This window comes from Lactuca saligna, chromosome 7 (assembly GCF_052625555.1).
Source record: "Lactuca saligna cultivar CGN05327 chromosome 7, ASM5262555v1, whole genome shotgun sequence".
Taxonomy (NCBI): Eukaryota; Viridiplantae; Streptophyta; class Magnoliopsida; order Asterales; family Asteraceae; genus Lactuca; species Lactuca saligna.
This window is the reverse complement of record NC_136423.1, coordinates 24,749,667-24,762,246: the sequence shown is the minus strand read 5'-3', so window position 1 is coordinate 24,762,246 and position 12,580 is coordinate 24,749,667. Positions and strand designations below refer to the sequence as shown.

Sequence of the window (12,580 nt, the reverse complement as noted above, 5' to 3'; positions counted from 1 at the left end):
TATGACAATGTGGCAAACCTCTTTTTTGAAATTCAATTGTATAGACCACTGCAAATTAATTTTATAAATAAGATAATCTTTGTACTGGATGAAATATATTTGCAAATAACCAAAAATATTAACAAACTAAATAATCATTATAACAAAACGATTAGAAATAAATACAAGTTTTATTACCTCCTTGAACAATGCCGAAAATTTTATTTTCCCGTATGTCTTTAATCAAAGCATCGAGCTTTATTTTGAATAGCCTACATAAGATATCAGGTCTATCTTCTGGATTTAGTGAAGTGTTATGAAGAAACCTTTTAACTTCAGGCCATTTTGGATTACATGTAAAGGTTATGAAGAAATCAGGATATCCAAACCATTTACATAAGGACATGGCATCAAGGTAGTTTTGCATCATATAACGTGCACCACCAGTGAATGAAGAAGGTAAGATTACACGTTGTCCAATATTGGATATATCTTTATTCCCTAGGTTCTGTTGAGTACGTAACTTTTCATAAGACTCACATCTAAGAATTTGTTGTTTGCTCCTTATGAAATGTAATCTTTCACTTTCAATCATAGTATAAGCATCAACCAAAAACTGTTGGAACAACCTTTTTGAATTAAGAATTAGTGAAAAATATTGATCCCTGTCTTGTATTCTATAAGAAAAAAACTCTCTCATTGTACAGTTGGGCCTCTTGCTGTTGCTTGTTGGTGTAATACCTCGATGTGGTATGTCAACCCTGTAACCATCATCACCATATGGAAACAATAGTGGATACTGAAGAGGAAGGTATGATGGATGTAATTCACTAATACGCCGTAGAGAACCTGATGACGTTTGAACAACAATATCTCTATTATCAATTGAATCACCAATATCTCCAACAATTAAAGCGGCAACCTCAGAAGCAGATGGTAGGTTGTATATCCTTCCATCTTGGTCCCTTCTTCCAATAAGTCTCAACTTGATATCAACATGAGGGTTTTGATGAAAACAATCCCTAACCATTCTATAAGACTGAACCAAAACATTATTTGAATCCAACATCAACTTCAAATCTTGTATAATATCATTATCAAGAACAGAAGAATTTGACGTAGATCGTTGATTATCTCCACTGCAAGTAACATGAACATATAAACATAAGATAAATCAATAATATAATGTTGATGAATAAGATATCTATTAATGTGATAATTGTGAAAAGTGTACCCAAAACATGTCCGTCTATTCGCGATCTCATTATCAGTATCGTATATGTACAACTGAGAGAATTTTGGTTTTAACCCATGTTCCGGTAAAAGGCTTCCGATACTATGATAATTTTGACCGCTAAGTCTAAAAATGTATGGAGCATTTCCTCTATTGATTGAGGAATCAATCTTTCCACCCATTAACGTAAAAGAAAACATAGAATTGTAAGAACGAATGTTCTTCATGAAGTGTTTGCTTTTAGAATCTCCCGATGTAAAAAGATGGGCATAACTTGAAGGTGCATTCTTTAAAGTTGGTAGTTCAACTTTGCCATAAGCACAACATAAAGAATAATTTTGATTCTCATTTTTTTTACATTTGATAGATTCATCTTTCCATAATTTTGCAAAACATGTTTGGCATACAACAATCTGATCACCATGATCTAAATAATCTGTCAATTAAGGTTGACATAAAGATGTTAAATTTGTAAGTTTATATAAGTGAAAAATATTGAATGAACAAATATAAATATTATATTCGTATCAAAATTACCTTTTGATATACCGTTGTATATGTTTTGCTTATTTTGACCATCGATTTTGTCTTGATCGGATCTCAAACCAAATATTGGAATAGGAGTTAAATTTGTCCTTTTTTTCTTTGCTTTATTATTTGGATTAGATAACAGGACTGAAGACGATTTTGATGTTATTGTAGATGATTTGTTGGATGTGTTGCCATTTGAAAATACAGAGAATTGTCTAATATTTGTTAACGGCGATTGACAACTATTATTGGAAATATCCATGGCTGCGGAAAAAATTGAAAGTATACATTGTTAAATATGATACAATAATAATATATGTTACAAATTAAAATGGTAAAATAAATGAGTTACCGTTGGAAATGTTAGATAACGGAGTTCTAACATTTAAATTTGATGGAGGAGGTTGTAACATTGCTTGTTTTGATGTACTTGAACTTGTTTTTGATCGGTATGTGCTTTTATTTCGATGTACAACTCCTTTGGATTCATATAAAAAAAATGGTTATCAGAAATGTAAAATTGTTTAATAATTATTTTAATATTATATGAATATGAATATTGATAAAGAGACGATGATGTAATAAATTTTATTACATATATTTAAAAAAACTTAAAAAGTTTAAAAGCAATGAAGTACGTTACCGTTTGAATCCAATTTCATGTTTGGTAATGGTGTCTGAAAACTGTTATTGGGAATATCGATGACTGAGAAAAGAAGATTGAAATGTAGATTATCAAATATGATACAATAAGAACATATATTATAAAAAAAATATGGAAAAATAAATGAGTTACCGTTGGAAATGTTAGATAACGGACTGCTAACATTTAAATGTGAAGGAGGAGTACGTAACATTGTTTGTTTTGACCTATTTGCGGTTGATGTAGATGTGGATACACTTTTATTTCGATCGACAACTCCTTTTAATTTGATTGGAAATAATATCTTATTAGAAATGGTTAAATATTAAATAATGTTGTAAGTTTTTAAATAGTATATGAATACTAATAATGATAAATAGATAATATAAAAAACTATGGATGATAGAATTTTTATTTTACAGATTTAAAAGAGAGAAAAAAAAAGTGTATAAGCAATCAAGTATGTTACCGTTTGAATTCAATCTGATGTTTGGTAACCGTGATTGAAAACTGTTATCGGAAATATCCATGACTGGTAAAAGAAGATTGAAGGTATACATTATTAAATGTGATACAATAAAAATATATATTATAAAATAAAATGGTAGTATCAATGAGTTACCATTTGAAATGTTAGATAACGGAGTTCTAACATTTAAACTTGAAGGAGAAGTTTGGAAATATGATTTTTTTGAAACATTGACACTTGATGTAGATGCGGATAGGTTTTTATTTGGATGCACAAATCCTTTGAATTTGGCTGCAAAAAAAAATTGTGATAACAAATGGATAGATTTGAAATAATAATGTAACTCCCGAAAATATTCTATGAATATTAATATACAAAAAGACATAATACAAAAAATGAGCATGTGAGAAAATTGAATTTAGATATTTAAATTTAAATTTAAATACAGAATAAAGAAGAAAAGTGTATAACGAATTAAGTAAATTATCATTTTCATTTATTTTAAAAAGATGTGATGTTGATGTAGTTGTATGGATTCATTCGGTAAAACCTTTTTTTTTATTGTCCAAGTATAATTTTCTTATTCTTCTTTTCTCTGTAGCCTGAACATGATAGATATTCCTATTTGAAGCTGCATAATCAAATATACACACATGAAATAGTTATAATTCAGATTAAAAAATTGATAAAGAAAGTTGTAAAATATATAATGAACGTACCGTTATCACCAGGGTTAGTAACATTTGTAGAAGTTGGAATTTGACTGACTGATGTAGTGTACGAATGCAATTGTTTTGTATTATCCAGATAGAAATTATTTAATTTTATCTTCTTATTAGTCTTGAAGGAGTCCATGTTAGTAGTTGCTATCTGAAATGGAAGAAAATATGAATTTGATTTTTTTTGGTTTGTGGTTATGCAATTATTTTTTTAGTAATTATTCACATCATTAATTTATTTAAACATATTTTATTATAACTTTTTGTTTTTGTATAAATAAAACTTATATATTATTAGTTTAATAATTTTTTATAAATCTTTTACCCGTGGTTTCCACAGGTTGTAACCTAGTTAAAAAAAAAATGTTGTCGATTGAACTTACGTATGACATGAAATACTAAAGTACAATGGCTTTATATGTAATGTTTCCGAATTTTGTTGCAGATACCATAATAGTTGATTTTTAAATTGGTGCTAGTGTTTCATTGTTCTTCATAATAGTTGGTTGCTAGAAGAGTTCATAATAACATTGGTTTTGAACATAAAATTATGATTGTTTTAATCCTTTCCAACATCAGAATTCACATAATAGATGTTATTGAATTGTTTGATTGGTTATAAATATAAAAATCTCCTTAGATGTCAAAACTTATTACTGTATATATTTGTTTGGGTTTAATTTTTTTCTTGTCAGATCACTTTGTTTTAAAAATTCAAAACTTATCTGCTCTCATAATTTGCAACCTGAATTGAGAACTTATATCAGGTTGTATCTTTCTTAGCTCGAGTATTATTTTATTCAATATATTTTCTAAAATTATAGTATGTGTTTGACACACAGTATCATATATGGGCATTGTTATTCCTTTCGCTTATGGGCATAACAATTAAAAAAATTGCAGGCCGTGGTAGGGGTATATTAGTCCAATTTGCTCTTCTTCATAGTTAAAGAATACAGAAAATCGAAATTTGAAGTACAAAGATAATAGCAATCCATTCAAACAGTACATGTGATCAATGTCTGTGATGATTAACACAGACATACGTAAGACAAGGTTATTTTTACACATACACATACACATTGATGATCAATTTAGTGGATCGAATAAAGAATTTAAGATAGAAAATAATTAATAAACAACTTCTGAATCAAAGATAAATAGAAAGTTTGAGTAACAAATTCAATGAGAAGCAAAATTGAAGTCGCAGAAGAAGAAAAGAATTTTCAATTATACGATTAACACAAACATTGAGAAGCAATGCTACTTAATCATGAGAAACTCACCGAAGGATTGAAGTTGCTGATTCAAGATTCGAAATTAAGAAGCGGAATTGAGATGCAGAGACGGTCGTAGGGATTGAATTATGTAATTGAAGCGGAATATGATTGATATAGTATGTTATGCGCATAATAATTGATTGATATGCATACCATTTATAGATGCTCTTAATCGGGCATGTGACAGAATTTATTTAATGTATACAGCAGTTATTCCATATTCAAATTTCAAATTACAAAATATGGATATTTCGATTATTAATCAAATCAAATCAAAGATTGTAATAGTACGTGAAACCAATCAGGGGTAAAAATGAGATTTAACATTGATAGGAACGTGAATTTTTGGTAGGACAGTAGTAAAAAATTCAAACAATCGTTTTATTTATTAATTTATATTTATATTTATTTATGCTTCCAAAGGACAACGTTAAGGCATAGGAAAAATTTTATAAAATTTGATCTGTATATGATTCCTTTGTTTGAAAGAAAAGTTCAATTTAGTAATATACCAAATGTATCCTTATTAGAAAGAGGCAGTTAAGTTGGATTTGTAAAATTTAGTAAAAATAGGTAAAAATGTTAGGAAAATAAGTCAAAATTCTGAAATTGTTAATTGTATATTAAAAAAATATGGATGTAAAATTTTGCAATAGTAATGGATTTAAAGAATGATAAAACATAACCTAAACAGGAAAATCAGAAAAATAGGAACCAAGTAAGATGCTAAATTTGAGAGAAAACAAAAGTTAAATGCTATAAACAGCCATAAAACAGAAAGTGCAAAGTGTGATTCAAAATTTATATAGCTATTTTATAGAAATTTGACAGAAAATGAAATGCTAACTGTTTTGTTATAATTACTTGTTTGAAAGAAGCATGTTATAACAGGTAAATAATTGAAAACTAAAATTCTATATTACGGTAGACAAAGGGTATTAATGGAATTGTAAGTAAAGTTTACTGTCGTTAATGCTTGCTGCCATAACTACTTGTTTGAAAGAAGCATGTTATAACAGGTAAATAACTGAAAACTAAAATAACGAAAATTGATCTTGATCTTGATACCAAGGGTAAATACGGAATTTTACAAATGTATAACAACAAATTGAGTATACAAACATAGCCAAAAAATGTAGAAAATCGAAATTGAATATAGAACAACAAAGATAAATTTGGCCTTTACGATTAAAAAGCCGTATAATATGATCAAATATAAAAATAAAGTATTTGCCAGTTATAATAACATACCAAATACCAAAAGAGCAACATACGAATTCAATTCATATTACAAGCCAATTGCAATTTTAGAGCTCATCAAAAGAATTGACAAAGGGCAAAATTGACATCTGATGCATTGTTTATTCTGTTGCGTGTTCAATATTATGAGAAATCTCATTTGACAGCTTGATTAGAATCTTTTTTAATAGAATACCTCAAATAATATCAAAGCACATTCCCAAGAATGCATGCACCAATATACCATTTTATTGTTTAAAAAATGATCATTATTTTGAACAGGAATTTATTGAATGTATTCAAATTTGAGACATCTTTTTTATAAAGCAAATATACTGATATCTTATAACACGAAATTGAAAAGTAGAATGTTATTGAATGTAATTTTTTTTATTTTTATTGCAAATATATTGGTAAAAAAATCTGAATGTGATAGATGAACCTAGAAACAACACATGTTTTAGAGTTATGTTGGTTGTTACTGGTGGGCATTTAGTTGGTTGTGTATTTGATGGAAACCCCAAATGTTGCCCATAAATTATTCCAGAGGTATGTACTTTATTTATGTTATCACTTTAATTTCATCAGAAAAATTATTTATGAGGTTAAAATGAATACATCCTTGCCCAGAACCAAAAAATATGCCTTATTAGTATATATGATTGTAAATACATGTAATGTAATTTAGTTGTATGTAATATACTTATTTGTATATGCTTGAAACGAACTAATACTTATCAAGACCACCATCGTTAAATATTTAGTATATTTCTGATAAGACTCTTTAGAAACATATTTATTTGCTTATTTTACACATAAATTCACAAACATATATGCCACACATTTATTAAAAGAAGATTAGTCTAATTACAATGATAACCATAAAATGATAATCGTATTAAAATATAGAATACCAGCGAAAATAAAGCAAGAAGTATCAATGTTTGAACAGTAGACACCACAAAGAGCAATACTGTGAAAGAGAATCCAAAAAAAATCCAAATTCAAGAACATTGTTGATTAAAAAAGGACAATCTCAAATTACTTTTCAAGCTTTGGTATTAATAGACCTGTGTTGCCATCAACTTTAGAATTCAATCGAGGGACCTTGGTGGATGAAGTCACATTATCATAATCATCAACATCAATGGTATCTCCAACATTTCGTTTTTTTACTGTTGTTGGGGAATTATACTTGAACGAACTTGTAGCTTCAAATTTGTCGGGCAATGTTGGGGTCAAATTATCACCTGTTTGCGATATCGCATCCTTAAAACAAAATGTTGTAAATAGGTTTAGTAATAAAATATTAAGAAAAAGTAATCTTTTTAATAGATTATATAAAATTAAATAATGATAATTTATAATATAACCTTTAAGGACTTTGTTTCTTGAGATACTTCATGAGATGCGATTTCTGTATCATCAGCATTTGCAGGACTACCTGCCTGAATCAGAAATTTAAATATTTATATAATTTGTGGGACATAGGTGTAAATCAATATAGATTTACAATTTATTAGTGAAGATCATTAAAAAAATATGCATTATAAAAAGTAATTTTAAAAAAACAAATAAAAATAATATATAAATACCTCGACAGCTAACTTTTTTTTCCAAAGCATCGATAACGTTACTATCAACCGTATAGCCAAGTATCCCAAACCGATTGTAGTTATTGGATACATTAAAACTGTTAACATCTATCTTAAAAGCCATCTTTTTATGCTCCAAACATTTGAGGTCGTAAGGATATAATCTTGGATTATCCCCAGCCTGGAATAAATGTGTTATATAATATATTTATGTTTAAAAGCACATTAAACTAAAGAAAATACAACAAATAACAACAATTAAGAAAACAAAAATTAAAATTACGTTATACCTGTTTGATTTTATCTATAAGATCACGTGCGCGTTTTTTGACGATTCTATAAGCATCTCTATCGAAGAGAGTTAGAGTGATTGTTCCAGAATCATCTTGCACACGAATAGGTATTTTATACCTATAAAAAATTCCCAGATAAATAAACATTAAATATGTTTAATGGTTAATAATGTAGTTAAGTTGTTCTGTTGATATTTTCTTAAATGTAAAAAAACCTTGGAACAGAAGAGATCGTCTTATTTTTACAATTATCACCATTGCATTTTAAAACGACACTTGCATCACCACTATCTGCACCACTGAACAAATCTTCTGTTTGAACTTTCTTTCCACAGTTTGTACACGCATCATAATACCAATCAATATCTTGTCGAATACCATAAATGGTCCCGACAATGATATATTGGCCGACCTAAAATAAAATCAAAACGATCATAAAAAACATTATAATTTTATTATCTGTTAAATAGAAAACAATATGACATCAATACAGATAAAATATTCACATACATCTTGTGGTTCTATCAAATCGACAACATTTTTAACTTTGTAGTTATTCAAAAAGTCATCAAATTCCGAATATGATTTAGAGCTTTCAACAGTCAAAGAAGCAGAAGGGTTTTGAAGTCCTCTTAATCCAACCAAGCTGTTTTTAATTTAGGAGTTTGAAAATAAAATTATAAAATTATTGAACAGAAACAACAAAACGATGAATTATTAAAAGGTACAGTTACCTATCTGTGAATGTAACAATTTCGGGAAGATTAGCATTTATGAACATCCGTGTGTGTTCAAAATAACTGTTCACAGAAGGTGTTGCTGATGAAACAAAATAAAATAGTAAATAGAATGAGTAATATAAAAGACTAAAATAAGGTTGATTGGTATAAAAAATTTACCGTTATAGACATTAATTCTTGCAAATTGCAAAAGGACAATCACACGACCAACTTCTTTATGAGATTCAAGATAAGAAATTAACTGGTATGCAATATCTCCAAACAACGTAACATTAACCTGCAAACCTCTGCAAAAATAATAATGGTTAAATGAATATATAATACTAAAATTGTACATGCAAGTTGTAAGGTAATGAATATAAGATATAAGATATAAGATATAATATAAAAAAAGTTTTGGTTACTCTAAGTTTCTTATTTGTAAAGGCAGCCTATGTAGAGATTTGCTGACATCACGGGAATCAAGCTTTCCTAATGAAACAACTTCACCAATAATATCTACAAAATGATAATACATAATGTCAAAATGATGTGAATTTAAAGAATTAAATATAATATACAATCAATAAGGAGGGAAATTACCAATTGATTCATTAGATGTAGCTGTTGCAGAGATAATTGTTTCAAAAGAAACAAAAGAAAATCCATATTTTGTTTTGGATTGAAAGTGTAGACACTCGTTAACAGTTGTTCTTCTATGGAAATTTAACTTGGAGGTTACATCACTTATTTTAAAAGTGTATTTGTTAGGAGCGATAGTGGGGGACCGGATGTAAACAGCTTGATCTTCTTTCAATCTGGACTCAAACCTTTGAAAATCTCTTGGATACACACTTGCTCGGATTTTTGTAGACTATTCACATACGGTAAGAATATTATATAATGTTAAAAACGGAATTTTTAATAAATATAAATTGGTCAACATTGAAGATAACATCTTCAATGATTGAGTTTGAATAATATTATTGGAATGATCAAATAAAAAAAATGTTTTTGAATAATGCTATGAAAATAGTAGATTTTACCATTTCATCCATGAGTATCATCTCAATTGATCTGACAATAGTGGGGTTGCCATCTGAAAGCGATTTCCACAGCCGGATAATAGACACTTTTACTGTGTAATCATCATTCATATTGTCCAAGTCTCTAATGAAAGTGATCTTTGTTTCTGCCATTGTCACTATAACAGAAAAGTACACAAGTAAGATGCTAAATTTGACAGAAAATAAAAGTTAAATGCTATAAACAGAAAGTTTTGATTTCGCAAGTTTAGAGTTCAAGAACTAAACTGTGTTCGCATCTGGAATGAAAATTTTGTGGTTCGCATTTGATTAATTAGGTTAAAATGTGAAGGTGATTAATGCGAAGGGATGCGAAGGGTGTAAGAATGGAGATGCGAAGTATTTCACAGTAGAATGCGAATTGGGGAAGAAAACAGAAATTTTCAAATATTATCCCTGGAGTTTCGCATTTTCGGAAATAAATACTCAACTTCGCAAATGGGGGTCATAAAATGATGAAATTGCAGAATTTGTAAAGAGATACAAAAGAACTGATAGTAGAATGCGAAGGTGATTAATGCGAAGGGATGCGAAGGGTGTAAGAATGAAGATGCGAAGTATTTCACAGTAGAATGCGAATTGGGGAAGAAAACAGAAATTTTCAAATATTGTCCCTGGAGTTTCGCATTTTTGGAAATAAATACTCAACTTCGCAAATGGGGGTCATAAAATGATGAAATTGTAGTCTTAATTTATGGAATTTAAATGATTGAAATTTTAGAGCTCATCAAAAGAATTGACAAAGGGAAAAATTGACATCTGATGCATTGTTTATTCTGTTGCGTGTTCAACATTATGAGAAATCTCATTTGACAGCTTGATTAGAATCTTTTTTAATAGAATACCTCAAATAATATCAAAGCACATTCCCAAGAATGCATGCACCAATATACCATTTTAAAATGAATACATCCTTGCCCAGAAAATTAAACTAAAAGATGATAAATTACAGATTATAGCATTGTTCTTTGAGAATAAATTACTAAAAATGTGATATAGTGTAACAGGAACTTCAAAAAGAAATTGATACTTTTTTGTTTATTATATAAACGGTTTGATAAATCAGACGAAAATGATTAATAAACAACTTCTGAATCAAAGATAAATACAAACCTTGATTAACAAATTCAATGAGAAGCAAAATTGAAGTCGCAGAAGAAGAAAAAAAATTTCAATTATACGATTAACACAAACATTGAGAAGCAATGATAGTTAATCATGAGAAACTCACCGAAGGATTGAAGTTGCTGATTGAAGATTCGAAATTAAGAAGCAGAATTGAGATGCAGAGACGGTCGTAGGGATTGAATAATGTAATTGAAGCGGAATATGATTGATATAGTATGTTATGCGCATAATAATAATAATTGATTGATATGCATACCATTTTTAGATGCTCTTAATCGGGCATGTAACGGAATTGATTTAATGTATACAGCAGATTCAATATTCCAAAGATTTCTATACAATATCATTATTTCCATCCATATTCAATTTGTAATGCTACGTGAAATTCCATATTCCATATATTCCATATATAATATAATATAATATAATTCAATTCCATACCTAATTACCTATTTTATCTATTACCTAATGATGATACGTGAAAGGATGCTGAAGGGGTAATAGAGTAATTTAACATAGGGCGAAAAATGGATGATTGTAATGACACGTGTCCAGTTGGTTTTGTTTATTAGATAGGGAGATGATAAAGGGAGAATTTAGTATATATCTTTATTTATTGAGCTTCAAAATATCCTATTTCAATCAAAATACCATATTTATCCGTTTCAATGTTCTAAAATATCAGATTTGCCCAAATTTTTTTTTTAAACATTTTTAGTCAGTTTTTAATTTTTTATAATCATATTAATTTATCAAAAAAGACTAGAATAAATCGCCTATTCAATATTAAAATTCAATGATACATTGGATAGATCGACCAATATATAACACTACAAGAATAAGCACCTATAGGAATGAGATCTATAGAGACGACATATTTCGTCACTATAGACCACCTATAGGGATGACCGGTCGTCGCCATAGAGCTGACCAATTTTTGTTTACTTTTGTAGTTACTACGACAACTACTCATCTCAACATGTTAAGTAGGAGGAGAAATGGGTTTGGCGTGTTCTTAAAAGACCTGTAGAGACGACCTATCACTCTAATAAATATAAAAAATAAAACTCCCATTTTTTAATCTGTTAACAAAAATAAATTGTTTTAGTGATAAATATAGGGACGAACTTGTTGTCCCCATAGATTTCTATGCTCAAAAAATATATATTTTTAATCTATTTAGTTGGCAAATAGTAAATGACGTCGTTTGTTTGAGGTTATAGGGATGATAGTTTGTCCCCATAAGGTTATGATCTGAGATGCTCTCCGGTCTTCGATCTTCTCTGATTAGCAAATCTCCATTTCTCGTTCAAGTCTCAAGCACCGTCTCCCCCACCCACCTTCACCACCGGTGTTTAACCTAATCCTTTAGAACTCAAGCAAATTTCCGTTTCTCATTGGCTTTTAGATCTCAAGCAATCTCTATTTTTTTCATTACAGGTTCGATCAAGCTTATCCGCATCTCCAATTTTCTATGTTTTTTGTTTCTTCTTCTTCTTCCCTAACTTGTGATTTTCTATGGTTTCACAGTTGGTCACTCAGGAAGCGATTTTCTCGATATGCAAATCTCCATTACCATTTCTCGTTCCCCGGCATAGCTTCTGCGATTAAAAGGTATTTTGCTTTCAACATAATCAATATCGCTCTAATAATCCGCTTTCAGTTG

At 29.0% G+C, this 12,580-nt stretch overlaps 1 protein-coding gene across 1 annotated transcript; it reads right to left on the bottom strand.

Moving 5' to 3' along the window:
* Positions 1-809: 809 nt before the first annotated feature.
* LOC145006748 (uncharacterized) lies at positions 810-9,900 on the bottom strand. The gene is made up of 22 exons (XM_078965803.1): positions 9,748-9,900; positions 9,305-9,575; positions 9,127-9,220; positions 8,882-9,009; positions 8,717-8,801; positions 8,493-8,628; positions 8,198-8,394; positions 7,980-8,100; positions 7,703-7,870; positions 7,468-7,542; positions 7,165-7,363; positions 7,009-7,067; positions 3,576-3,726; positions 3,407-3,487; positions 3,010-3,147; positions 2,857-2,919; positions 2,388-2,450; positions 2,097-2,222; positions 1,751-2,008; positions 1,214-1,649; positions 902-1,118; positions 810-854 (listed from the first exon to the last, which is right to left on the bottom strand). Exons 1-22 carry the CDS (start codon positions 9,898-9,900, stop codon positions 810-812), a joined length of 3,264 nt encoding a protein of 1,087 aa, XP_078821929.1.
* Positions 9,901-12,580: the final 2,680 nt, after the last annotated feature.

Excerpts from the sequence above, each read along its gene's own strand:
- LOC145006748 (XM_078965803.1), bottom strand. The coding sequence starts at position 9,900 with ATGGCAGAAACAAAGATCACTTTCATTAGAGACTTGGACAATATGAAT. Across the intron at positions 7,543-7,702 it reads TCGATGCTTTGGAAAAAAAA|GCAGGTAGTCCTGCAAATGC; the intron begins GTTAGCTGTCGA and ends TTTCTGATTCAG. Across the intron at positions 2,223-2,387 it reads CATGAAATTGGATTCAAACG|GAGTTGTACATCGAAATAAA; the intron begins GTAACGTACTTC and ends ATGAATCCAAAG.